At 58.7% G+C, this 27,140-nt stretch overlaps 1 protein-coding gene across 1 annotated transcript; it reads left to right on the top strand.

The window, feature by feature from the left end:
• Positions 1-466: 466 nt before the first annotated feature.
• ITGB3 (integrin subunit beta 3) lies at positions 467-26,520 on the top strand. The gene is made up of 15 exons (XM_026059235.1): positions 467-651; positions 5,986-6,071; positions 11,006-11,198; positions 13,434-13,686; positions 14,670-14,832; positions 15,451-15,612; positions 15,985-16,080; positions 16,323-16,412; positions 17,195-17,329; positions 17,850-18,279; positions 21,246-21,468; positions 21,824-21,924; positions 22,105-22,224; positions 24,019-24,185; positions 24,979-26,520. The coding sequence occupies exons 1-15, from the start codon at positions 588-590 to the stop codon at positions 25,045-25,047; spliced, it is 2,352 nt and encodes a 783-aa protein (XP_025915020.1). The 5' UTR covers positions 467-587; the 3' UTR covers positions 25,048-26,520.
• Positions 26,521-27,140: the final 620 nt, after the last annotated feature.

Here is a 27,140-nt window from a genome sequence, read left to right as displayed (position 1 = left end):
TTCCTTCCCTGGCTCTTGCTCYGATCCCAGCTCTGGTTTTGGTGGAGATGTTCCCATTCCCACCGGTGCTCTGGAGAGGGTAGCTGAGAACCCACGCTTTCAAATCCACACGGAGCCCCACTCTTTCTCCCTCACTCCTTGAACTCCGAAGCAGCTCAGACTTGGCAGGGTTAAAACCCAGGTTGCCTTCCTTGCAAGAGTTAATAAAACAAGTGAGCGAGCAGGATTTAGCAAGGAATTACCCACAGGCTAAAGAGCCGGTGGGAAAGGCTGTCAGCACCGCTGGGGCTCCGTCCCAATGTTTGTACTTGCTGCCTGGGTTTTCGAGGTCCTTGGCTGAACGGAGAGAGCGAAAAAGCCTGAGGAGCTCCGGGCAGAACAGGCGGGGGCACTCGCTGACTCAAAACCGAACGCCGAGCCAGCGCTGCTTCCTCCGACCAGCCCCGCTGAACATGTGTGACACACACCCCGGCTCGTGATTCATCCGCTGGGCTGCTCAAAACCTCCGGCCGCCCCAGAGCCGCTCTCCATCCCTGGCGCCGGGGCCGTCCTGAGCAACCCCCCGCGCTCGGGGCTCACTGGAGACGATGGGAAAACTCTGCCTGGCTCTCGGGATCGCCKCCGTCGTGCTCTGCGCTGCTGGCGTCTGGGGTAGGTTTTCCAGCCYGGAGCGCTGGTGCTTGCTTAAAGCCGGATTTGCCCTAGTCAGGCGTTTAGCGCTTATGCTGCCGATTATTTTCCAAAATCCCAGGAGTTTCTGCTTCCCCAGGGTCTGCGATTTCCCATGAAAAATCGCTCGAAGGGGAAGCTGGCAAACTGAAACCTCGGCGCGTCTCCCAGCTACCGAGCGCCGCTCAAGCCCCTTGCGCTCCGGCTGGTTTGGGGCCAGGAGGGATTCTGGAAGGTGTCGTGGGTTCGGGACGTTGCGGCTCAGCGTGTTATTCTGCCCGTGGGTGCGGCAGGTTTATGTTCTCTACCTCAGCCGTACTTGGCTCCGCGTGCCGGTTTGTACTGGAAGCAGCGGGGTGTGCCGGGGGCTCTCGCCGCAGCGACCGGGCAGCGAACGTGCTGGGGGAGTTTGCAGGGCAGGTACTTACTGTATCCCTGGCATTTTAAGGGCATGGGGTGTGTTTACGCTGGCCTTGCTCTCCAGTGTCATTTTTCTCCCAGTATTTTGATACTTTCCTTTGAAACCTCTGATTTCTGGCATCGGGCGATTACAGAAGGAATAGAGCTTGCATTTAAAAAAAATCTCCGGTGCCTCTGGTGTGGAGGAGAAGCTGAAAAAGTGATCCGGGTGTCTCACAGAGGCTCAAAAACTCCAGAAAAGAAATCTTGCCGTYCCAAAACAGTGCAGGTTTTTTCATCTCCCAGTTTATAAACCACCTCTTTGTTTTCGAGGCCTGACTCGAGGGGATTTGGGGGCAACGTTGTTCTTCCTAAAGAATCCCAGACTTTGCTAAATTCCCAAGAATAAAACGCGCCTTAGAGTTGCTGCCTGGCTGATCCGTCAGCCGTCAGCGTGGGAAACAAGGTAGCTCCCTGGAAGAGCTGAGTTCCCGGCATCGCGGTTTGGGGCTGTGTAGGCAAAGGGAGGACAGGGATTTCTCGGGTCGGATAAATAGGAATTTGTGTGTGTGTGTTTGTGTGTTGGGACCGGAGGAGAGGARTTAGGAGGGACGGTGGCTCTTCTGCGTGAACCTCTGCGCGTGTGGCACATACTAGCAGTGTTAGGGCAACATCACCGATGTGACAGTCGTGTGTGGTGGCACCTGCCAGCAACTGAGCTCAGTTTGGGGCATCTTCTCTCCAAGAAGATGCTGGGAAACACGGAGGGATTCAGCGAAAAGACAGAGCCCCAGGATGGCATGGGCAGGAGATTAGCGAGAAAAGCCCAAATCCTTATTGCTTAGACAAGCAGAGMGCCCAGGGAAAGCCGAAGCATAGTCTGTGTGCATCTTTATCAATATAAAGTTTCCTGTGCGCACATTCTTGCATGTATTAGCAGAGAAAATGGAAAAAAAATTAAAAAAAAGATGGGCAGCTGGCTCCTGCGGTGCACAGAGAGGGGAGGAGGTTACTGGAGTGCAGATCTGAACGCCTGAGTAATCTTCCCCGGCGCGGGGAGGAACGCTGACCCGCCGCAGACGTCTGGGGCGTTCGGGCGCACCGTTTCACCTCCCTCGGCCCCGCGGTGCCCGGGGGGCCGCGGCAGAGCCCAGCGACGGGCGGCGCTTTCCCATGCTGCGGCGTTTATCTCCGGTCTCACTGTACTGGACGTGCCAAGATCTTTTTGGGTTTTTTTTTTAATCCCTAGTCCTTGGGATCAGGTTGTTATATGAGCCTCGCTGCTTTTGCACTAAAAAGAAAATGCAACTTCAGTGCTTCGGTTTATTAGCTTTTGTGGCTAGAAGAACAAGCCCGAAAAATGGGAAAAAAAGGGAACTAGAAAACACAGAAATTATTATTTTAGGAGTCTTATGATTTTACACCTAATCTCTTAATGCGGGGGTTAGGGATCTCGTGCCAGCAGTGCCGAGCGCTCCAGGGTGCCCCGTGGCCTGGGCGTTTTTGCAAGTAACCTAAAGAAAAACCAAAGGGGATCAGGCCAGCTCCGACGCAGTTGGCGTAGCGCCGAGAGGGGCTGGACGGRGATCTCATTAACCTGCTAACGGCCAGGTCCTGAGCCTGGGCGATGGTGCTGAGGCGCTCACAGGGCCAAAAGCAGAACAGGGTGAAGGCAGAGCACCCTCCGCTCGCCTCCCGCTGTGCGTTTTGCACCAGCAACGTCACGCCAGGAGCCCATCTCCCCATCTCGCTCCAGCAAGGTCCTTCAAACGCCTCACCTCCGCGTCCAGCCGTGGACGCAGTGCTGGCACCGCCGTCGGACAGGCCACCAGGACCTCAGAGATGGTGGCTGACACCTCCCGGCCACCCGCGGGGACCTGGTGGGACGCCGCAGAGGGATGGCGAGAGAGCAGCCCCCGAGGCAGCCTCGGGGCAAGGCAGCGTCTCTCCCGCTGAGTCCCCTGTGGTGCCACCTCATCTAAAGTGATGTCCTCCCCCAGGGAGTCACACCGGCTGCAGTCCCACCACTCTGCCCCGGGGCGGGACAGCCCCTCTGGTGACCGCTCATGGCCTGTTTGGCCGGTAAATGGGATTTACATCTCCAGCAAGGGAAGGTGGGTCAAGGCCTGGGATGGAGCCGGGAGCAAAAGGGAGCCCTGAAGGCATCCGGTGTTGGCTTTGGAGCAGCCGCCACAGCTGGTGCCGAGGAGAGGAAACCACCGGGGCCGACGTGCTGCATACCGGCAGGAGATGATTTGTACCAAATGCTGGCGAGCAGACGAGCTCTTCGGAGGAGAGGGATGTTCCTGGGGCTCGTTAGCCCTGGAGCTCACGTTTCGCCGCGTGACAAGGCAAAGCGGAGGAAGTTTGGGGGTTGGTTGGCAGGAACAAGATTATAGATCCTCAACATTGTGTCTCTCAGGGACCAGGGCTGATGCTGCYGCCGSGGGTCTCTGGGGTTTATCSCAGCGGTGACACAGGCAGAGCTGTYGGCTCAGGGCACCCAAGCAGGTCTCACCGCAGGGCACYTCTGCAGGTAGCCACCGTGGCCACGTAGCCCTCGTTTCTCCCAGCACCCCACCCTGTGCAGGGGGAAACTGAGGCAGTGCTGTAATCCTGCCCTCGCGAGAGCCGCGGGAACCGCGAGCCGCGAGTCGGCGGCTGGACGTAGCGGCTGCGGGGAGGGACGCGAGACRGGAAAGAAATTTCAGGGCTTGGCAAGGGGCAGCGGCTACCTGGCACCGCTCTCCCCCTTCCCCGAGCGCTCGCCGCGGCGGAGCCGGTGGTTCAGGCCTGCGAGCCGCGGTGCCGAGGCCCCGAGGCTGCCGGAGACGGAGAGGAAGGGGAGAGCGGCAGAGGCCRTTAGCGCCCGGGCTCGAGGCCAGATGCTCTTTGCACAGCGCTTGGCGCAAGAGGGGTCCTGGGCTGAGCTCGGGGATGATGGATATGGAAGCGTGTTCCCCGGGGATCACGTCCGAGCAGACGGGGTTGCTACACGGGTCACGTCGTGGGCCGGGAAGGCCCAAACGTCGTCACCTCTGCCCACGACCGAGTGGCTTCGCGAGCCGTCCCCTGCGTTTGGGCACGTGGCCCCGGGGCCGGCAGCTCGGGTTAATCCCGAACGCGGTGAGCTGCCAGCGCTCGCCGCTTCCCCGGCGGCTGCCCGGCTAATGCTTCCCCTGCCGTCCGCAGCGGGCTGAGCCACCCTGCGCGAGCCGCTCCGCCAGCAGCTTCCAGCTGCGATGTGCAGCAGAAATCCATGGCACGCGCCCCGGCGCTGGGCTGCAGCCCGCCGGCATTTGGCAAGCCGGGAGGGATTTCACGCTGACACGGGAAGAGTAGGCACGAGGAAGCGGGAGCCAGCGCCGCCGCTGCAGGCTCTGCTTGCTGGAGACGTTCAGCACGTCCTTCCCTTCCACCCCCTGCCTCTCTGAACCCGTCTCCCGGAGGAAGCAATATTGGAGCTAATGGATTTTTAAGTGCCCCYGGTGCGGAAAGCACCGGAGATCAACCTGTCGCTCTTCTGGGCAGTGCTAAATGCAGGGAAGTCCCTTACTCATCCTTGCACGTGGCTCTTCGGTATTTCTTTGGTGCGTGTTGAGAGCCCTGGGATGCAACGCCAAAACGCACGAGCAGGCACGAAGCGCTGCGGGGCCGCAGCTATTTCCTCCTCCTGTTTCGCAGTGTGTTTCCCCTCGAAGCTGCAGCAAGCGCCGTCTTTTCCGCCCGCGCACCGCAAGCGGCAGGGCACCGAGCAGGGAAGCCCCGGCGCAGGGTGACGCACGGCCCCRCCGTGGTTCCCGTCCCGTCCCCTCTCGGATGGCCTCGCATGGCGGGGAGACGCCGGAGCGCACCGCTCCGTGCTGGCGAACCACAACTCCCTGCGGCTCCGGCAGGGTGACAGCTTTCTCCCGGATGTGCAAGCCTGGGAATGCTTGGCTCCTCCATCCGTTATGCCGTCACCGCGCAACGCCTTTTGCCGGGATTGAACCCCGTGCTCAGYGGCGAGGCAGCCCTGCTAGGAACAGCCGGCCGGCCCCCGGCAGAAGGGCAAGGGGCAGGCAAGCCCCTTGCCACCCCGTGCCCCTCGCTTTCGGCACTGCCCTCAGGCTCGGCAGGGCCGGCATTGCAAGCCGGAATTGCTGTGTGCGTTGCAAGCTCGAATTGCTGTGCATGTTGTAAGCTTGAATTGCCATGCATATTGCAAGCTCAAATTGCTGTGCACGTTGCAAGCCTGAATTGCCATGCACATTGCAAGCCCAAATTGCTGCGCGCATTGCAAGCCCGAATTGCTGTGCGCGTTGCAAGCCCGAATTGCTGCGCGCGTTGCAAGCCCAAATTGCTGTGCACGTTGCAAGCCCAAATTGCTGTGCACGTTGCAAGCCCAAATTGCTGTGCGTGTTGCAAGCCTGAATTGCTGCGTGTACACTGTTTTGGGGAGGTCTGAGCCTGTGCATCTGTTTACACCAGCTGAGCATCTGGCCCTCAATGCGGGTGCATCGTTCTCCTCTCSGGCTGAGCCCGGCAGAACGGAGATGTCCCCCACCCGCTGGTGGCAGCGGGGTTTGGTACCACATGGGTGCAAGGCTGCAGGGATGGGTGTCCCCAGGTGGCTGAGGGGTGCTGGAGCCTGGCCCCTTAAGGGAGCTGCAGCTGAGCAGGTGGGAAACGAGGCTCAGKCCCAGGCAGGATGAAACCCAGCTGGTACTAGGCTCTGGGGAGTGCATTTGGGTGGTTATAAAAGTGGCAGGGAGGCCATGCCCAGGACCTTGGGGATCTGCCTCCTGCAGGCTCTGACCATCAAAGCCAGTGACTGAGCACTGAGATTTCAGCACACGTGTGGGCAATGGTTGGTGCAGCAGCTCGGCGGGGCTGTGCCGTGGCCGGTTTTAACTGCTCTCCGTCTTGCCGTTGCAGGGGGTAACATCTGCACCACGCGTGGGGTGAACTCCTGCAAGCAGTGCCTGGCCGTGAGCCCCCTGTGCGCCTGGTGCTCTGCGCAGGTAAGAGACGGAGGAGAGACCCTGGGGGAGGCTGGAATCCCGTCCCCGAGCCGGAGGAGGTTACGGCCTTCCGATCCCGTGGGAAGGAGGCAGGCCGTTCCACATCTCTTCCTGCTGTGTCCAAACACATTCCTCGGCCACATCTGGTGCCGACCGCAGCTCGAGACACGCATCTCRGGTCTCGTGGGCTGGCAATCCCTGCGACGCTCTGAAAACCTGCCCCTTATCTGGGTGCTTAAGGGGAAGCTGCGYGGAGCTAGCTGGAAAAGGCTAATTATTTTTCATCAGGAGTTCAAAATMGTTGCTTTTTTCCCCCAACTTCCTGCTGTGCCACCTGGGTGACAATGCAARAAAATACAAAAAGAAGTGGGTTTTGCTTGCCTCTTGGAAGTGCACCTTTGAAAACCTGTTTTCCTTTAGGCTGGAAAGAAGGTTTCCTTCCTGAAAGCCCCTTGTAGAGTTCTGACTAAAGGAATTTAATTCCTGGAAGGGTTGGAAAAGGGAAGGGGGGGATCTGAAGAAAAGAGGAAAASATTGATYAGAAGGAGAGTTTCTGTAAAAGTTKTTGGTTTAAAAAGCTGCTCCTCACTGGGAGGATGGGGGCAAAGGAAAGGCCAGCCTTTCATAAAGGCCAAGATTTAAGAGGCTGTGCCTGGTTTTAGTTACTGAATGAAAGATGATGTGAAAAAAACACTATTTTCAGAAGCCTTGACCACTTACCCACCCTCGGCTCACTCGGCCTTCCCCCCAAAAAGTTGTCCCAGCCTCAGAGCTGAGCTGTGGCTCTAAAAATCCCTGGCTTGGGCAGATGAGACCCTGGAAAAATCTGCCACGATACCTTCCAAAAATGCTGCCTGTAGGGTTTGTCTGTCAGGAAAATAAGGGGGGGAGTTTCCCGACACCGATTGCATCTGGTGAGCAACCAGCCCCAGGGGAGAGAYGGAGGGGAGGTGAGGGTGGGAAGGGGAGAAGTGATAGAAACTCCTCCGGGGCTTAAGTGAGGCATCGCCTTAAAAATGTGGCGCTTGTGTGTCGAAAGGGCCGGAAGGAGTTCCCCTTCCGGCGAAGGGTAGAGGTAGCAGAAGTGGTTTTTCGCTTCTCCGAACCTGAAATTCTGCGGTCTCGAGCTGCAGCTATGCCTGTGACCCATGCAGGGATGGAGAAAAGACCTGGCAGAACTGGTCCAAGCTGGGAAACACCATTGGATCCCACCAGCGTGGCCGGATCCCGCTGGGTTGGATGGCGTGTGCTGGGACATGCGTGCTGGATCCGGACCTGTGCCTCTGCCAGAGCCTCCCCTGCCTGGCTGGAGGAGAAGCCACCTACGCCCATCAGATAACGGGGGGATTTCACGGCTCGCTCTTGGCRTGCAGGGTTAGTGAAGATGTTTGGCTCGATGAGACCTGATTTCTCTCCAGCGAGGAACGGCTGAAGCTTGCAGCGGGACACCAAGCCTTGCTCAGCCTCTCCTCRCTGCGCGGGGAGGAGCGGAGCCTTCCCGGCCGGGCGGGCGCCTTCCCCTGCCTCCATCCCAGGCCGTGCTGGTGTCTTGACGCTGCAGCGGGGGCTGTAAAATTTTTTTTTTCCTCGAATCAGCAAAGTTTTCCAAAAAAGGAAGTATTTTCGGCGCTGCTCAGGGCTGCGCTCATGGACAGACGTGACAAGCAGGGAGCCGCCTCGCTGCCAGCGACTGGCCTCCGGAGAACCAGGCTTTGCAGGCTGCTCAGCAGCTCTTGCCTCTGACATCTGGACCACATTGTCTTAATTTAGCAAAATGAGGGTTTTTTCTGTGGGTTTGTTTAATTTCCCCGGGGTAGGGGAGGTCTGTGATCCTACCCCCCCTTTTTTTTAAAGGGACACTGCCCTTATTTGTATCCTTTTCTTTCCCACTGTAGTTTTGCTTCATCCTAGCTATTTCCCCGCTGAGCAAGGGCTTGGTAATTGCTTCTGCTCCATCCTGGGGTTGAACAGGACCAGGGAGGGGGGTTCAGTCGCTGTTCCTTGTGATCGCTGGCCCCACTGAGTGCTGATGCAAAGGATCACTCTATTTTCTTTATTTTCAGAAGCCTTGACCRCTATTACCAATAAATGGATGTGCCCATCCACTCACTTTTCCTTTTAGGATAAGTTAGCCAAGTCTTAGAGCAGTGGCCCTAAAATCGCTTTGGGTGGGTGAGGTCTTGGAAAAATCTCATAACACCCTGCCAAAATGTCACCTGCTGTGGTCTCCTTGGAGCAAAGGTGGAGGCAAGGCTCACCAGGGTTTGATTTAGTGAAGCAGCTGGAGGTTTCAGCTTAATTTTTGGAGGCCTCTGTGCTTTAGGTCCTCCCACAAGCTCTCCTGCTGGGAAGCTGTAGCCCTGCGTGGCTGCCTGTGAGATGGCAACGGGGACGCCCCTGGGATGCAGGACTCCTGCAGCATCCCACTGCTGCGAGCACCGAGGGGGCTCTTGGATGCGGCTGGCTTTGCCAGCATCCCTGCACGACTCTGTCCTCGCTTCCAGCGTTTGGAGGTGATGACTGGGGGTAGACTCATTGGGTTTCCAGTCCTGGAGTGAGCTCGAGTGGCTGCAGAGGTGCCCAAAGGGGAAGTGGAGTGGGAGAGCTGTGCCAGGGGCTGCAGAATCCCTTCTGGCAGAGGAGGTCAGAGCACGTGCCCTTCCACCTCCCTGCCCTGGAGAGCCTCTGCCCGGGCAAGCAGGGCCATGCTGATGGGAGCGTGGGGTTGTCACAGCATTGGCAGGTTCCCCAAGTCCCTGGGTCTGGTGAGGCTGCGGAGAAGGTGGGGGAAAAAAGAAAAATCTGCATGAGCCTGCTTTAGAGTAGGGGCTGGGGACTGCAAGAGCCCTGTAGACAAATGGCCTGTCACTGGTATGTCCTTCCCTGGCCTTTTGTAGCCAAGCTTTGCTGAAAAGGTTCCTGCGAGCCCTGAGCTGATCATGAYGCTTAGGGCTGCCGGGAAAGGGGAAGGATGTGGTGTTGGGATTAATGGGCTGCCTCCCTGGGGATCATGCAGTAATGATGCTGCCAATCCTGTAAGGTGCTAAATGTCCTCAGGAAGCCTGGGAACCCACCAGGACCTGAAGGCGTCACACCACACCAGCACCCCAGTGAGACCTTTCTGCTCAGCCAGCTTTTCTCCCAAATATCTTTCCAGAGATTTCCCTGCCTGGGACAGGAATGTATGTGATGATCGATGGGGTCTGTTGTAAACCAGGCATATTTTCCAGCTCTCTGTTGCAGCAGATAGACATACTTCTAGAGCTACATCTGTCTCAGGGGTTTTGCACAGTTCCTTGGTCCCAACAACAGGCTGTGGCAGGGAGTCCCGTGGTGCAAGCTGGGGTGGGCAGGTGGGTGCAAGGGAGCAACTTAGCCAGGCAACTTGTCCTGGTTGCTGACAGCAGGCTGCCCGAGCGGGTAGGGTGGAAATGGGAGGCCACAGAGGAGGAACGTGCCTGCTGATGTATTTTCTGGCTATCAGTTGAATTGAGGGAGGAGAAAAGGCAGATAAAGGCCCCTGTTTCCAGAAGGGCTGTAGGCCAGAAGGGGCCTCCTGACACTGTCTGCACTTTTTCACTTGTTTGCTCAAAACACACAAAGCAGTTCCTGGGCTCAGGCAGCCTGAACTTGCGGGAGTTGATATCCCAAACTGAGAATCTCTCCCTTCTCCCGGATGCTGAGAGGTTGCAGAGCTGGAGTTTCACCTTTCCCTGCCCCAGAAACAGGGAGCAGAACCACTTGGTCGCAGCTCATACTAGGAGTTGTGCTGCATCCCTTTGGCCCGAGGAAAGGCTGGGTGTGGGTTTGTGCGGGTTACCTGCTGTGAGACTTTGCCTGTAGAAAGATTTGAGCTTTGTCATTCAAGAAGGGAGCTGGAGGCTAGAGAAACGCTTTGGTCGGAGGGGAGGGCATCTGCTGCCCAGCTGGGACGCACAGCTGCACGTCCCGGCAGCGTCAGGCCAGGAGGGGAATGTTCCTGTGTTTGTCTTTGAGAAACGCCTCCCCCCAGGAGCAGGCACAGGGGTGGTACAAGCTCCATCTGCCTGAGCCATGATAAGGAGGAAGTAGCTGGGAGGCTTTCTAGGAAATGAGGGAAGGGGCTGGAGACTCACAGTGACTTCACGCTTTGGGCTTCCTGCCTCTGACGGATGCTTGACAGCTTCTCCCGCAGCTCAGTTGCTGTCTCACTCTTTCACTCCTTTTTTGGTCCTCTTTTTCCCTGTCAGGCTCCATCCAGCAGGAAGTTGGAGAGCTGAAGATAAGCTTGAACTGTTCTCAGACAGGAACTAAACTCCATTTCATGCTATGGGCTCAGCCCTGCCAGGCCTGTTCCTTGCTCACAGCAAGGTTTCTAAGGCTGCATGTCAAGAAAGAGTGAGGGGAAAGCTGGCTCTTCTTTTCCTGAAGTTCAGAAAACCCCCAAATGTCCCAAGCTTTGCCCCTCATTCGCAGCCTGCCAGCATTCACGTCCTGCCTCGCTGTCCCCCAGCACACAAAGCCACCGCATAGGACCTGGTGATCTTTCCCGTTAGCTTTGCCAGAAACCAAACCTGAGGCTCCTGCTACTAGAAGTCAGGAGGGAGTTTGTCAGGGACAAGTTATCCATCGCTTCCTTTTCTGCAGGGGTTGCTGTACTCCCCTCCAAGCAGCTAGTGTGAGAGGCAGGGAGCAAGGCAGGGTCACCCTGGCTGGACCCAAGCCTGCCCTGAGGACAGGGGGTCTCTGCAGAGGCTTGGACAGTACTCCTGTCTGCTCCCTCCCCTCTGGGGAGACCTTGTTGCCCCCAAGCAGTCTCTTATCCTGGTTTTGCATGAGACATGACACAGCTGTGGCTCTCTGGAGAAAACCTGGCCCTCTCTTCTCCTCTGCCCCACCATCATGCTGGTTGGTTCCTGGCCACCTGGGCTGCTGACTCTGCCCCTCTCCCACAGGTCTTGGACCAAGGATCACCTCGCTGCGACCTATACAGCAACCTCCTCCAAAATGGGTGTGGGAAGGACCACATCGAGTTCCCGACCAGCAGCGTAAGGATCCTAGAGGACCGGCCTCTCAGTGACAAGGGCTCGGGGACCTCCACCACCACCCAGATGAGCCCCCAGAAAATAGAGCTGAACCTGCGACCAGGTAAGGGCCCCAATGTTGATGGGGTTGAGGCAATCTGCTTGAAAAGGAGATTTGGGCTCTTTGAGCGCTTTAGTGAAAGTCAGCTCGCGTCTAACAAGGCACAGACTGGGCTGGAAGGTTTGAACTACCAACAGGTCCCCTTTTAACATAATTTTCCAGGTTCATTTCAGCCAGACAGGCTGGAGCCAATTAACTTTTATGGTGGTCGTTTTCAATCCTGCACCACCATAACACTGCCCACCACCACCTCTCACTTCCTTGAACATTGAGGAGTTTAAAGTGACACCAGGCAGGAGGCAAAACTAAAGGGCGTCACTTGCCCAAGGTTACAAAACCGGTTTGTGGAGCACAGAGCGGAACAGTGCCATCGCCATGGCCATGCCCTGCCCCGGCGTGTAGCCCATCATGTGCTCTTGTTAACGGTGATCTGCTCTGGTGGTGGTGTAAAAGGGCTGAGAAGACCAGAGAAACTTGAATTGTTCAACCTGGCACAGCTGTGTGTAAATCCATGAGTGTTACCCCCTTCTGGAGGGAGGTTAGGGATGGTGTAGGTGAAATGGCTGTGACAATCGCTTGCGAGTCTCCTTCTGCCCCCAACACTGTGGTATCGAAGCACCTAGTAAGGATGCAACTAACCTCTGCCACACGTGATTCAGTCTCTTCCTCCTCCTTGGGACTTCAGAGCTGTTCTCTCACGAGAACTTTTGCTCACAATTTCCAGCCATGGCTGGTAGCTCCTTTGGATGCTATCCCTGGGATGATTCAGTAGCTGGTGGGGCCCTTGGGTGCCTTCCAGTCTCAGTAGGAACAAATTTCAGTTCTGTGTGTTCCTTAAAACCCTGGGGCCAGGTTTCAGTGATTGATAGCGTGTGGACCTGACATCCCTGGGCCTGGCCACAGGGAATCCTGACCCATCAGAATAACGGCAGTCTGACGTGTCCGCTTACCTGCAAAATGGGGATGTATAGTTTCTAAGTAGCCCTTGCTGTCTTAGGTCAAAAGGTGTTTGGCAAGAAGCAGGTACATGCATTGCTCTGGAGAGAAACTGAGGCAGAGAGGACCTATTCCTTGGAAGCAGTAGATGAAAGCCCTGACTTGATACCATCTCTGCCCAGCCAAGAAGGCTTGGCATGAGTTATGTTCTTGGACTCATGAATCAAAATACTGAAGGATATAACCAGGATAGGTCACAGCCTGTGTCCCACAGCCTCAGTGAGTCCTTGGGGTTTTAGCTCAGCAAGGAAAATAGATGCTTTCTGAGCAAAAAGTCCAGATCCCCAAGATACATGGTGGTGCTCTGGCAATGCAGCTGGCCTTAGGAAGGTTGGATAGGGGATGGAGCTCTTTGGTCTCTCTTAGATTTTGCAGATACTTTCTCCATCCTGAAAGTCAGAATCTCAGATGAGCCAATTTAGAAGGGGGGAAAAGAAAACAGAAATAATTTGGGATCAATTAAAGCTTTTTTCCCCAAATTCGAGGTGTTCTGAGAAGACTGCAGCTGTGCCCTAGCTTACATTTCAAAGCAGCTGTTTCAAAGAACGACAAGAAAGAACCTTTGTCTTCTTTGAAAAAAATGCTGAGAACACTTAGGGTTGACCTTTTCTTTCTGCTTTTCAAAGTGTAAAAGTCACTGAAACTGGCCTACTCCCCAGAAGTGTGTTGGTCCTGTCTAAGGAAGTTTTTGTTTCAATGGAAAATGTTTTACCAAAAAGCTTCCCAGCAGGGCCTGGGAGGAGCCAAGAGGAGTGGGAAGGGACAAGGAGTGGGATGAGAGGTCCTGAGAGATGTTCTGAGGCTTCAGGAGCCCAGAGAAGCCTTAAGCAGCAGAATGGTCCCCTGGCAATCCCCATAAAACCTGCCCCACACGCAGGTTGTTTCACTCATGCCAGCCAGTGTGTTGGGTGTACTTTGTTAGTGTGGGACAGCCAGGGAGTGTCAGCTCTGAGCAGAAGGATCTATTCACATCCAGTAATGAGAACTGGAGAACAAGAGCCCTAAGCCACACTTGCCATCCCTGAGGGGTCCACAGCATACCTTCTCTGCAAGCACCCTGGCGTAGGGTTTTTGCCCCTTTGTATGTCTATTTAATTGTGATGTTCTCCTCCCAGCAGCTTTAGACCATCTCTTTGGGTTTCTGTTGACCCTGTAGATTCAGTTCCTCCCTTGTCCTGTGATGAGCCCTCTTTGCTCCTCTCCAGGAAGAATCTCTCACTCAGCTGCTGTGTTGTGTTACAGATGACTCCCAGATCTTTCGCGTTCAAGTACGCCAAGTGGAAGACTACCCCGTGGACATCTATTACCTGATGGACCTGTCCAACTCCATGAAGGATGATCTGAGGAATATCCAGAACTTGGGCACCAAGCTGGCCAGTGAGATGGGCAAGCTAACCAGCAACCTACGCATCGGTTTTGGGGCCTTTGTAGACAAGCCCATTTCTCCCTACAAGTATATATCTCCTCCAGAAGCCGTTGTGAATCCTTGCTATGAGTAAGTCCCAGCCGGATGTATTGGCTATCAACAGCTGGGGAGGCCTGTAAGAGCCAGAAGTTAACAGGACACCACTGAGCTGTGGCTGGGATAAAGCATCTTGGCTTTATGTCACACTGGGAGATACTGCATGGGTAGCTGGTATGAAGCAATTGAGCACTGCTGGTCACACCTGCTGAGGATTTGGCCCTTGGCATCCAAAAGAGGATGCAGTAGGATTCCTGGGTTCGGTTTCTGGCTTTTCTTCCCCCAGGCCTGGTGGGAGCTTGGTCCAAATTCCTCTGCAGAAATGGATTTCAGCAGGGAGTTGGGCACCTGATTTACTGGGACCAGGCAGGGCTTAAACCTTGGACAYACAGGGAGGAAGAGCAGGCTAAAACTTTGAAGTATCATTCACCCTGAAAGGCTGTGGGTACAAACAAGTTTCCACCATTCCTCAGGAAAGACACTGAGGCTCAAAGACAATAAAGGATGTCTAAAAATCCCATAATATTCACTATGTTGGCCATGGGAATTGGAATTCCCAGCAGAACAAGGCTGGGAMCTGGGTGAGACAAGACTCCTATAGCCAGGTTCTCCAGAGCTTGTACACCAGAGCCTCAAGTCATCATGTTGAAGCAGGGGCTGCTGACATGAGCCCAGCATCACTGTCAGGGTGGTTGGGTCCCTACTGCGGGTAAGAACAGAACTCAGGGTGAGTTGGTCCCCCACCCAGTGCCTCGATTTCCCTTCCTCATTAGTTTACTTGAGGCCTGGGCCAGAGCAAGAGCTGACAGCAGTGTAGATGTCCTGTTTCCCAGGACAGGCTGTGAACAAGAACAGGCAGGTACTGTGTTGCTTGCAGGAAGGCTTGCACTGGAAGGAGGCATCCCAGAGAGAACCATAGGACAGGAGATGGCTGCAGGGCTTGGGTCAGAGCTGGAAATGCCCGGTGAGCCTTGAGCCCAGGGCCCTGACTGCTCTCCTCCCCCTGCCTCYCCCAGGATCGGCGAGATTTGCCTGCCCATGTTTGGCTACAAACACGTTCTAGCGCTCACGGATGAGGTGACCCGCTTCAACGAGGAGGTGCAGAAGCAGAGTGTCTCACGGAACCGCGATGCGCCAGAAGGTGGCTTTGATGCCATTATCCAAGCCACTGTCTGTGATGTAAGAATGCTTGGCCATGGCATGGAGAGGGTAATTGGGCTGGGATTGATGGATCAACCACCCAACCCTGCCAGGACAGCATCTCGCTGGACTGTAAGCCCTGTGGAGCTGCAGCAGGGCTGAAAGTCTGGACAGGGTGAATGTTGAACAAGGGCTTTTCCAGGCTGACAGCCAAGGGAAGGGCAGGACCCTGATGTGGTCCTGGGAGCAGAGGGGGCACTTCAGAGCTGATGTGGCAATCCTTTGTCACCTCTAGAGTAGCCAGCCCTGAAGGAAAGTCTTCTCCTGTGCCCACACCTTGATTTTGCTCATGCTGGAGACAGCTTTTAATTTGCTAGAGAGTTACTCAAGGTGACTAATGACTGAAGGACACACAACCTCCTGTCTTTCACCTTCACAAGCAGCTCAGGCTCCCTTGTCAGCCCAAATATACCCCACAGCACTTTACTGGGACAGTGATTGCCTTTGATTCCCTCTGTAGTCACAGGTTTGGGGGGCCCATATGACCAGGCTGTGACCTGAGATGGCAGCAAAGGGAGTAGCTGGGGTGATGGCGTGCAGGGCTGCCCACAGCGCACACTGCTGCGGGACTGGGAGCTGCCTGTGCCCTCACTGCAGGAGAAAATTGGCTGGAGAAATGATGCTTCCCACCTGCTGGTCTTCACCACGGATGCCAAGACCCACATCGCGCTGGATGGGAGGTTGGCAGGCATCGTGCAGCCCAATGACGCCCAGTGCCACATTGACAAGGATAACTTCTACTCGGCCTCCACCACACTGGTAAGCCAGGGCCCACAGGTGGGGTGGAGGGGGAACCTCCCTGTGCCGTAGGTGTAGGTGGCCACGTCAGGGTGTTTTATCCATTTTGAAACAAAGCAGAGGAGACCTTGCAGGAGTGTGGTACTAGCTAAGTGTGTGTGACTCTTCCAGGTGTTAGAGGCTCTCTGGATTGCCCCAAGGAGCAGTGCCTGGCTCTTAGCAGTGAGACATTGCACCTCCTGATCTGATCAGACCCTCTTTAGGGAGGCCAGAGTCCTGCTCAAGATCCTAGTGGGACAGGAAACATGGACCAGCCCTGACGGGGGAGTGTGATGGGGACCAGGGAGGTTAGGGGTACACATTCACGGGTTACAGCCTCTCTGCTCTCCCTAGGACTATCCCTCTCTGGGCCTGATGACCGAGAAACTCTCGCAGAAGAACATCAACTTGATCTTTGCTGTGACGGATACTGTGGTTGGCCTCTACCAGGTAATGGCTGCTGTGGAAAACCCCCATCACGAGGTGACTGGTGGAGTCCCAAGGAGCAGGCTGTGGGTGGCTGGGCATTGCCTGGTGGCTCCACATCCCTGCAGCCATGCAAGAAGGGCAAGCCCATGTTCTGCAAGGAGCCCAGTTTGGCTCAGGAAGCTCTTGCATGCCCAGGCCCAGCTTGGCCCAGCTGTGACATGTTCACCTGTCACAAGCAGACCATGCTTCTGTTTTCTCACCAGAACTACAGCAAGCTGATCCCAGGCACGACTGTGGGAACCTTGTCCAGGGACTCCAGCAACGTCCTGCAGCTCATYGTGGACTCCTATGGGGTGAGTGTGCAGTGCCACCACGTCTCTCTGGGCAGTGCAGCTCCAGCCCTGCCCAGGCGGCTCTGAGGGGCCAGGGAGGTGAGTGGGGGCTGCCTTCTCATTTTAGAAGAGCAACTGCTTGCAGGACACCCAGAGCCTTGCCTTGGGTGCTTGAAGAAGAGCTGTACACTGTGGTGACCCCCACGTCAGCTCTCTCCCTCCCAAAATAGCCACCACCTCTCACTGCAAACCACCCATGCGACCTTGACAGCTCCCCCGGCCCTGGGCAGCCTCCCTGGACCAGCTGGAAGCATCTGCCTCTGTGTGTGCAGAGTGGTCTGGGGGAAGTGAGATCACTGCATTCGCCACCTCTGTCCCTTCCTGTCCTCGAAGGCCTCTCCGGATACGGCCGAGGCCTGAGAAAGACTCGGAGCGCTTGGCTCCCTTCCCGCTCACACTGGTGCACGTGGGAACGTTGCTGCGGTGTGACGGCTGCTCRGGGACCACAGGGAGAGAAGCTTTCCTGCCGACGTCCTTTTCTCTGCCCCTGTCGAGACCATGCGGGCAGAAGTGTGTCTGTGGGGGACAGCAGTGAGACGGAGGCAGTGGTGAGGGTGCGCGGAGCCTGCTGCTTCCCGGCATGCAGTGATGGGGCTGCGGCAGTGTGTGGTTCCAGCCGCTGGTAGCAGGGAAGAGCTGCGGTGCTGCAGGGCCCCCGTGTCCTGGCTGTCACCCTCTTGCTGGGGCTGAGCCCTGCCTGACCTGTGCTGCCTGCTCCATCACTTCTCTTTGCCCCCTTGCAGAAAATCCGCTCCAAGGTGGAGCTGGAAGTGCGTGACCTCCCCGAAGAGCTGTCCCTGTCCTTCAATGCCACCTGCCTCAACAACGAGGTCATCCCCGGACTCAAGTCGTGCATGGGGCTCAAGATCGGGGACACGGTGAGGCTCCCATTGGTGTGCTCGGTTTTCCTCCCCTTCTACCTAGCTGCGCTCCTCAGAAAGGGGAGCACAGCCCACGGGGTTGCCAGGCCTGGCCAGCTCRTCCGATGCCCTCCGTGGGCCCAGCTTTGCCCGCTCCCGGTGACACAGCCCTGCAGAGCACCTTGCAGGCTCCTTGCAGCAGAGAGAGGGGTCCAGCCGGGACAGATGCAAGAGGGAAAATGCTGTTATCGGTCTGCTGCATGCAGACTGTGGTCCTCCAGTTCTGTGGGTGCTGCTGGCCRGGGTCAGATGGGATGCGGGGCTGCGTGGGCTTTTGGACTGATTTAGCYTGGCTAACCTGGCAGGCAGGTGCCCTGCCCCAAACTGTGCTCTGGAAAGCTTTGAGAGGCCTGCTTGGTCCCGTGTCCTTAAGCTTGGGCCTGGACCAGGCATCTGGATGCGATGGTGCTGAGCACAGCCTGGAGCAGGTACCCCGATACTGCACTGGGGCTGCTGACCCCCGGGTGCCCCTTTGCAGGTGAGCTTCAGCATCGAGGCCAAGGTGCGGGGCTGCCCGCAGGAGCGGCAGAAGTCCTTCACCATCAAGCCCGTGGGCTTCAAGGACAGCCTGACCGTGGTGGTGAACTTCAACTGCAACTGCTCCTGCGAGGCTCAGGCCGAGGTCAACAGCCCCCTGTGCAGCCAGGGCAACGGCACGCTGGAGTGCGGCGTGTGCCGCTGCAACGCGGGCCGCCTGGGCTCRCACTGCGAGTGCTCGGAGGAGGAGTACAACCCCTCGCAGCAGGACAACTGCAGCCCCGGCAAGGGCCAGCCCCTCTGCAGCCAGCGGGGCGAGTGCGTCTGCGGGCAGTGCATGTGTCACAGCAGCGACTTCGGCAAGGTGACGGGCAAGTACTGCGAGTGCGACGACTTCTCCTGCGTGCGCTTCAAGGGCCAGATGTGCTCGGGTGAGTAGCGCTCGGCGGTGGCCAGCGAAGCGGGGCGGTTAGCGCGTGCGGGGGAGGCAGCTCCGGGCGAGCTCGAGAGCCTGCGGYATCTTGTGCTGCCCGAGCTCACGAATGATGGAGACGGCAGCTATTTTGGGGCTTGTCCCACGCATCTTGCGGGGCGTCCCCTGTTTCCTTGGGGGCGAACACGGTGGTGATTCCCTTCTGCTGCCGCGTTGCCCTCTCTTTCCCCTGGATGCGGGATGGCTAGGCTGCTCTAGGCAGCTACTGGCTCACACTTTCCCTGAGCAGTGTCGGTATCTCGACTTGCTCCAGGAGGACACTGGGAACCTCGACCCAAGCCTGAGGTGGCTCTTTTTTGGCCAGGGACCCCTCAATACCATCAGAGGACCCTGGAGAGAGAGGGCAGCTGCCCCCACCACCAGCTTCCTGCAGCCCTGGCTCTCCCTGGGGCCACCAAGCATGTGGAGCAAGGGGGAGAAATGACTCCRTTTCTGGCAGCTTGTTCCCCCTCCGCTCTGCCTGTGCCTAAGTCACAGCCGGGCGATGGGCTCCTGGGGTTAGAAACRGGCCTCGCTCCCTGCTTAGACTCGAATCAAAGCCCTTCCGCAGTCCCAGATGGATCTGAGATAATGCTCTGCGAAAGGAAACCCAGGGGCGGCAGGAGAGAAGGGTGGGGAGCGATATCGCAGGGTTGGGATTTTGGAGGAGATTGAGTACTAATTTCTTCCTCCACCCAGTTTTTAAAGASTCCTTGCTGGAAAAAGTAGTGGGGAAGCAATCGTCCCGATTGCTCGTCCTGACRGCATCCTCCCTCCAGAATATTCATCTCCTCGATTTTGCTACCGGGCTCCCCACCTCCAGTCTTGGCTCCTGCTATTTTCAATACGAGGGAGGATCAGATTCTCAGTTATTCCTCCTACGCTAAGAATGGGAAGGATCTGGTCTGCCCTGGGTCCCCTTGCAAGACACCTCCCAACAGCAGTCGTTCAACGTGTCCTGGTGTGCCAGGACCCCTTCCCCATCCCGAGAGCCCCTCCTGGGTCACCAGTACACGCGGGAGGTCTGAGCGTGCTGGAGCAGCGAACCCGGGGAGCCGAGTCCTGGTCTCGCAGAGGCTGGGAGAGGGACGGGAGCGCCTGGGGCTGGGACGTGAACTTGCAGCACGTCACCTCCCAGGGCAGAGCGCTCCGAAACGCTCCCGCTTAGCTCAGAGCCTGACAGTGCCAAGCAGGACGCCCTCCCCCTTCCTGCCCCGAGCTGATTCAGCTCCTGAAAGCAGCAGTAAAACGTGTAATTTTTCTTTTCTTTTTTTTTTTTTCTGCGGCTGGGTTAGTTTTTGCCAGTTTTGTTTCCCCATCAGCTTGCCGACGGCTCGGTGCCAGCCATGGAGCCGGCTCCGGGGGATCGGTGGGATGGGGTGGCCAGAGCAAGCCGTTAGGTCCGCGCTGTCTGCGCAGCCTGCCCCGGGCTATCGGGGGGGCTATCAGTGCCCAACCTCGCTCCATGAGCCCAGGCGAGGTGGCTGCTAACAGAGGGCCAAAAAAGCCCCTACTGGGAATCCAAAAACCGTCAGGACGCGCGTGTGCCTGGTACTGCCTCCGAGCAGCAGCCGTAGGTCATGCTGTCGCCCCAGCCTGCCTCTGCGCTGCTGCGACCGATCCCTTATCTTAACAGCGTGGTGATAACAGAGGAGAAAACATTGTTTTTTCTCACTCCTAWCACTCAGTGCCCAACCTCTGCCCCACCGAGTCCAGGCGTCTGTCCCTCTTCCCGCCACCCAAGGCTGGCGCTGGCCCCGGCGGTCCGGGTCCCGCGGCGCGGGCTGCTTGCRCAACGGCCCCGCGGGGGGTCTGGCAGGGCCCCCCCGGAGGTGGTGATGGATCGCCGGCCCCAGGCGGAGCAGGCTGCTAATTAACCAGCTCGTTATTTCTGGCACAGCCCTGTGCCCGCCTCCCTGGGGCAGCCTGGGCYCCTGCCAAGGGCTGCGAGAGTAAACGCAGCTCTCCGCTGAGACAGGAAAGGTTTTTCCCCAGGGCCGACTCCTGCAAAATCGAGGCTCGGCRTAAGCCCGGCCGCAGCTCTCCTTGCCCCCTCCGCGCCGTCTGACCCGGCGGCATCGATCACGTCGCGTTTAGCTACTCCAACTCCTCCGCGGCCCGTGTATTTCCATGCCCTGTCACCCAGCCCGGCGCTGTTTTTCCTGTGACTCAGTCCTAGTTCCTCATTAACCAGGTTACGCATCTATTTCTCATGCCGGTGCCACCGTGCCCCGGAGCTGGAGGGGTGAGCAAGGCGTCTGGCCGATGCCCCCGCCGGGAGCAGAGCTCCCGCCGTGCCCCCRCGCGCTCGGGGTAGGTCGGCTCGTGCTGGCTTCGCGGCGTTTCCGCCAGTTAGTCTTGTCGTTGCTGGAAACTCTCAAGTCAAAAATCAAACCGCAATCCAAACAGCTCCAGGCTTTGGCAAGGGTTTTGCGTGTCTGTCTGTCTGTCTCTGCTGTTTGTGATCAAACCAGTCTCGGAGAGCGTGCAGAACTTGTCAGGCTTTTCCTGGCAGCCGGCTTTCCATGAATGGTTCGGGGCTGGGAAGTGAGTCGCGGTTGCTGGGTTTTGCCCGGACGTCCTAACTTAATCTGAAACCGAAGACAAAAGCCCAGRCTTGAATAGCTCGGAGACGGATCTGATCAGGGATCTCTAGCTGTTGCTGCCAACCAACCTGGCAGAGCCAAGGCAGCTCAGCCTGAAACTTGGCACGTTTTTTTATTGGGATGGAACAAGGAGGGCATCGCGGAGGCAGCGTAACGGAGCGGGGGACGCGGCAGGCAAAGGGATGGGACCGGGATCAGCAAGGAGGCAGAGCCCAGCACGGACGTTAGGGCCAGGCTTAGCACAGCGCAGGAGGCTCAGCCCGAGCTCTCGGAGGACRCTCGAGGGCTCAGGAGCTGATGTCCTCCTGGTGGTCCCCAGGGCACGGGCAGTGCAGCTGCGGGGACTGCGTGTGCGACCCCGACTGGATCGGGGACTACTGCAACTGCACCACGCGCATCGACACCTGCATGTCCAGCAACGGGCTGGTGTGCAGCGGGCACGGCTCCTGCGTCTGCGGCAAGTGCGAGTGCACCCAGCCCGGCTCCTACGGCGACACCTGCGAGAAGTGTCCCACGTGCCCGGATGCCTGCACCATCAAAAAGTGAGCGATGCGCCAGGGCAGAGACGTGCCTCGCCGGGCCAGAGCRCGTTGGGGAAGCCAGAGCTGGCGGTGGGGTCTTTGCCCGCTAGCCGTGCCGCAGCAGCAGCCCGGTTAGGCTGGGCTTGCTGTGATCTTCCGTGGGAGGGCAAGTGATGGCAACGGGGTGGCTTGGCCGTAGAAATGGGGGTCTGCAGTTCTGCGTGGCCTCCCTGTCACTGCCGGGATCCCTGGTGCCCCAGGTGAGCAGGGCTGTCCGGGGAACCCCAAACTGAAAGGTGTGACAGCTCCCAGAGTAGATCATGGAGAGCTCCCGATGCTTCCCTTCCACTCACAGCACCTCCTTCCTCTTCCTCAGGGACTGCTTGGAGTGCAAGAAGTTTGAGCGGGGCGTCCTCATGGACCAGCAGTCCTGCAGCCGCTTGTGCCGCGACGAGATCGAGATGGTGCAGGAGCTCAGTAAGAGGGGGACAAGGGACTTGGCAGGGCAGGCGTACCGCAGCCGGACCAGGCAAATCCCCGCCCTAAGCCATGAAAATCGGGGGCTGCGTATGCCGTGCCCAGGGTCAGGTCCTTGCCCCTGCGTGTGCTTCACCCACGCCTGGCGAGGTGGGCTCTGACAGCCTCTCGCTTCCGCAGGCGACAGGGGCAAGGACGCCGTGAACTGCACGTACAAGGACGAGAACGACTGCGTGATGAGGTTCCAGTACTACGAGGACTCCAGCGGGAAGTCCATCCTCTTCGTCGTAGAGGAGCCAGGTACGCCCGTGCTCCAGCGGCTGCCGCAAGCCCTTCCCTGAGCCCGTAGCACCTCCGCGAGCTCCCGGCCCTCCTGCTGGCGCACCAGGGTTCGGCGGTGCCAGCAAACCCTTCCGGGCAGCCCAAAGATCCTGCTCCCTCCCCAAAGCCACCAGCAAACTCGAGCACTCCGTTTAGTCTGTACGGAGCAGGAGGAGCCGCTGCTGGCAGCAGTCCAGCCGGGAGGTGCCGAGGACCCGTGTGGGTGTTCCCCACTTCCCTGTCTTCCGTAAACCAGTCCCGTTGCCGTTTGGGAGAGCCAGAGGGACAGACATCTGCTTCCTCTGGGCCTCCATCCACCTGGCAGCGTGGCTTCGAGACGTCCCCCCACCGAAGGCTCTGCTGCCTGCTCAGCTTCCTCTCCCGGCGTCCTCGGGCTCTGCTGGGCCTTGGCACCTCCCAAGAGCCAGGAGCGGGTTGAAGCCGATGCTCCACGGCAGCCGGCACGTGCCGTGTACCTGGGCTCTCCAGACCCGTGTCCACGGGTGCCGCTGGGCTGGGAGCCAGCGAGCGGGACCCGCTGGCCGTTTTCCAGCKCTGGCCACAGCAGGGCTGGGAGTCCCTTTGCACCTCGGGCTTTCGGWAGCGGAGCGCCGCTCCCCATCCCGGCAGGGCAGAGAGATCCGGGGCTGGAGAGGGGTTAAGAGAGCTGCGTCGTTCCTTGCTTCRCGCCATCCGGGGCCGCAATTTCCTGCTTGTCCCGCGTTTCCCAGCCGCGTCGCTGGGCCGTTTCACCCCCAGTTGAGGCTGAGCCGCCGGCGGGGAGGGAGCTCGACCTTCCCACCTCCCCGGCCCCATCGCTGACGCCACGGTTCGGATTTTCTCGAGATGTCGTTAGAGGCCCGGTTTTCGTTAGCAATGCAGAAGGAATGCCTYGTTTTCCCCAGCGTTGCACCCAGCCCGCGGTGTCGGAGGAGGGTGCAGGGGCTGGGCAGAGCCGGGGGGAGGGGATGCGGCTGCCTCCCACGCGGAGCAGCCCGGAGGTATCCAGCGCTGCTGGGCCTCCAGCAGGCTGGAGAGCGGCTTTCCAGCTCAGCCGGCCGCAGATCCTTCCAAAGCGGGGTCAATAAAGCAGCTGCCGGCTCTAATTACAGCCGCCCGCCACGTCCCACCCCTTCTCCAGCCTCCGTGCGAGGGGGGACGAGGCAGCAAGGCTGGGGGGGTTTTGCGGGGCTGCGCAAGGTGCCCGGTGCGGGGGGAAGCGGGGACGGGCTGCGCGTCGACGTGCAGCCTGGCAGCCCCGAGCGCGGGCGGTGGAGGGGTGCCAGCTGGGCTGCTTGCCCGTGGGTTTCAACCCGGCGAAGAACTTGGTCTCCTGAGCTGTCATCTCCCCCCTGCCGTGACCGGATCTCTGATACCCCTGGCCTGCAGCCGCGGGCTGAGCACACGCAGAGGCGCAGGCTCTTCCTGCTGTCTCGGGAACATTGGGCCATCAACAGGTGTCAGGTTCAAGGGAGAGGTGGACAGCACTAGGGTGGGCAGTTGGGTACAGACCCCAGCCTGATGTCCTCATCTGGGCCCTATAGGTAGGAGCCTGAGCACCTCAGCGCCCACACCCTGTCCCCTTTTTATAGGGACTGGTGTGYTCAAGGGTGGAGGCTTCTGCCCTCCAACAGAGGAGGACAAAGTCATCCTTAGACCAGAGGAGCTCCCCATGCTCATGGTCAGGCAGTGAGATAGGGTAGCCCCTGAGCTGCTCTTAATTCCCCTGGGGGTGCTGAGCCCATCTAACCCTCGTTTTCTTCCCCCCAACAGACTGCCCGAAGGGACCAGATATCCTGGTGGTCCTGCTCTCGGTGACGGGGGCCATCCTGCTCATCGGCCTCGCCGCCCTGCTCATCTGGAAGCTCCTCATCACCATCCATGATCGTCGGGAGTTCGCCAGATTTGAGGAGGAGAAGGCCAGGGCGAAGTGGGACACGGTAAGGGCCAGCGGGGTCACGTGTGCCAGGCAGGAGCCCCTCAGTGCCAAGAGTTTAATCCCAGGTCTGAGCAGATCTAGATCCCAGCGCTCCCGGCCACAGAACCCTGTCCCTGTCCGTGGTCTCCTGGGGACATTTGTTAGGGACTAGCTTGCTTTGTTCCTCTGTGTGGCACCGGGCAGGACTCAGCATGGCAGTGCCAGCCCAGACACCCCTTCCCCGTGCCTGCTGCCATCCTTGGGGCCACGCACAGGGAAGAGCAGATGTCCTAGRTGCTTCCCCCACCTCCGGTGCATCCTGAGCGCTTGGCACTGGTGTGACCCTCTGACTCACTGCCTGCATCAGTGTTTCCACCCCGTGAACAAGGCGGAAGGTCCCTCCTGCCACGGGACGCCTGGAAGGGCTGAGGCACCCGATGCACGAGGAAGGGGGCCATGGCAGCAAGGGTGCCTCCTCCTGTGTCTCCACCACCGCCCCAGAGGGAAGGGAAGAGATGAGGTGGGATGGCACTGCTCTTTCAGGAGCCCCGTTTGCTTCCTTGCCTGCTCCCAGTGCAGCTCCTCTCCTCCAGTGCAGCTTTTCCCTGCTCTCTCCCTGCCGTGAAACCTCCTGGGGAGCCGTTAAACGGCACAGCATGCTCCAGGGCCAAAGCCCTGAGTTGGAGCCGTGGATTCACCACTCCATGCTGAAACGGCACCTCAGTTTCCCCAAAGCGGAGCCAACGCTACCTACCACCCCGCAAGGCTGATGCCAAGCGCAAAGTGGTGACGCTCGTGTCGTCTTTTTCCTCCAGGGCCACAACCCTTTATACAAAGAGGCTACGTCTACCTTCACCAACATCACCTACCGCGGGAACATGTAAGGATGCCCATGGCCCGCCCCATCCCTTCCCAGCGCTGGCCGTGGGATCAGCGAGGATCGTGGGAGTCTCTGGAGTTCGGTGCGGGGAGCTTGTGTGTTGTCTGTGCGTGAGTGTGTCCGCGTGGGTGCGAGTGTGTCTGTGTGTAATTTAACCCCTCGACTGGCTCCAAGACCCTGTTGTCCGTCACCCCGCTGTACCGCAGGGATGTTCTCTCCACGGCAAACCTCTTCTTTACCTCTGGGCCGACTCCAAGGAAGCGGGCGGCCCCTCCATGCACTGAACAAGGAGAAAGGGGACTTTCTCTGGCTGGCAAGTCTGTGAACTCTGTTAGGTGCTCATCAGGGCCAAGCGCATTTCAGGAGTGGCTGCTCGAACCCAAGGCCACGAGCAGCTCTGCGTGGCCCCTGCTGGAGGAGCTCTGCCTGTTTTGGAGACTGCCCACGTTGATCTGCTGGATCCCTTGTGCACTGGACAGGCTTTGGCCCTCCTGGGTGCAGGAGCCATCTTCTCTTGTGCCAGGGTGGCTACGCTTGCTACCTATCTGGCAGGAGCCATCACCGTGCTTTATGGGCTAAGGTTACTGGCTGAGTAACTTGGCAGCCCAGTGCTTCTTGCAGCAACRCATTTCTGGTGCTACTCTGGTCCAGGACAGTGAAAAGCAGTGCCCTGACATCGCAGTGACCTTCTGAAATCTCTCCCCATGCACTCAGTTTGCACCAGCAGCCACCTCCATGTAGCATCAGCTGTGCTGGTCCCAGCTGCAGCCTGGCCCATGCCCTCAGATGGTGCTGAGCTCCCCGTGTCCACCTTCCCCATGCCAAGAAACACATAGCTGGTTTAGCAGCCCCAGGCAGCAGCACTGACAGTTTTGTGAAGGAAAATAAAGGGGCCTGGTGCCACCTTGTTCAGAGCTTGGCTCTGCTGGCATTTCTGCTGCCTGAGCCCCTGGGCTGGGCTGTACGAGGTTCTCTGCCCCCAAAGCAGTYGGATGGCTGGATCCTGGTGGATTTGTTACACCAAATAACAACCAAGACCTCACGAAAGCTGCCTGGGCCGTTCCTCCATGCCTACCTTCCCCAGCATGCTCAGGGCTGCGCTGGCAGGCCCCAGGGCAAGGGGACTGAGCTCTGGTTTTTGTCAGGGGTCTCTTCCCCCTTCTCTCAAACACCCTGCTGTGCTTGGAAGCAGCCTGAGCCTGGGCTCCCTCCAGGACAGCCAAGCTGGTGCAGGGTGCGTGTCCCCTGCTCTGCATCTGGCCTTCTCCAGCAGCGTGGGAACTGCCGGTGTCCTAGAGCGACAGCCATGGGCAGAGGCGGCAGGAGCTGGCATGGGAGCCGGGGCTGAGCCCTGCTGCCAGCGCTGGAGGTGCAGCGGCAGCTCCAGAGGCTGCCCCGGCACCCTGCGGGGCAGCAGCGACTCGTTCCACCTCYGGATGCTTCCCAGGGCACCAAATAAAAAGCCTCAAACCACTAACGGTGTCGGTGTCCACGTGCACAGGCTGTGCCAAGGCCTCCTGCCTTACAGGGTCCCAGCGGCTGGCACTGACTCTGCAGCGCGTCGGCCGGTGGCACCCAGGGGCACCCCAGCTCCCCCTCAGTCCCCAGCAGCACGGGTGGCTCTTGCTGGCCTGGCGCTGGAGGGCCCGTGCTGGGGTCTGGGGTGTCTCCCTGGGCAAGGCCTGGCGCCATCACGGTGCTCAGGGCCACCACCAAGAGGAGCGGGCACGGCCAGCCACTGCGCCTGGGAGGGATGGGAAGGGGATGGGGGGACAGGGATGCTGGTCCGAGCAGGGCTGCAGGATGGGGATGGAGAAGCCGGTCCGATGGGGATGGAGGAGCTGGTCCAAGCGGGGTGGCAGGATGGGGATTGAGCAGAGCCGGTCTCATGCTCCCAGCAGCTGCCTTCCCTCTCTTCCAACCTGGGAAAACCCCAGCCGGCCCCAGTCCTGCCCCACACTTCCCCTGCGCCCCCACCCCCCAGGTACCCGCAAGCCCTTCCGTGTGCTGGCAAAGCTCCCGGCRGAGGGGAGCTGGGCCGAGCCCACTGCAGCACTGTCCCGGCGACTACCGGGGCCCGGCCCGGGAGCGATGGTG

The sequence above is a fragment of the Apteryx rowi genome, unplaced genomic scaffold (assembly GCF_003343035.1).
Source record: "Apteryx rowi isolate R43461 unplaced genomic scaffold, aptRow1 scaffold_154, whole genome shotgun sequence".
NCBI lineage: Eukaryota > Metazoa > Chordata > Aves > Apterygiformes > Apterygidae > Apteryx > Apteryx rowi.
Note: the sequence above shows the minus strand (reverse complement) of the source record. Positions and strands in the feature narration are given on the sequence as shown.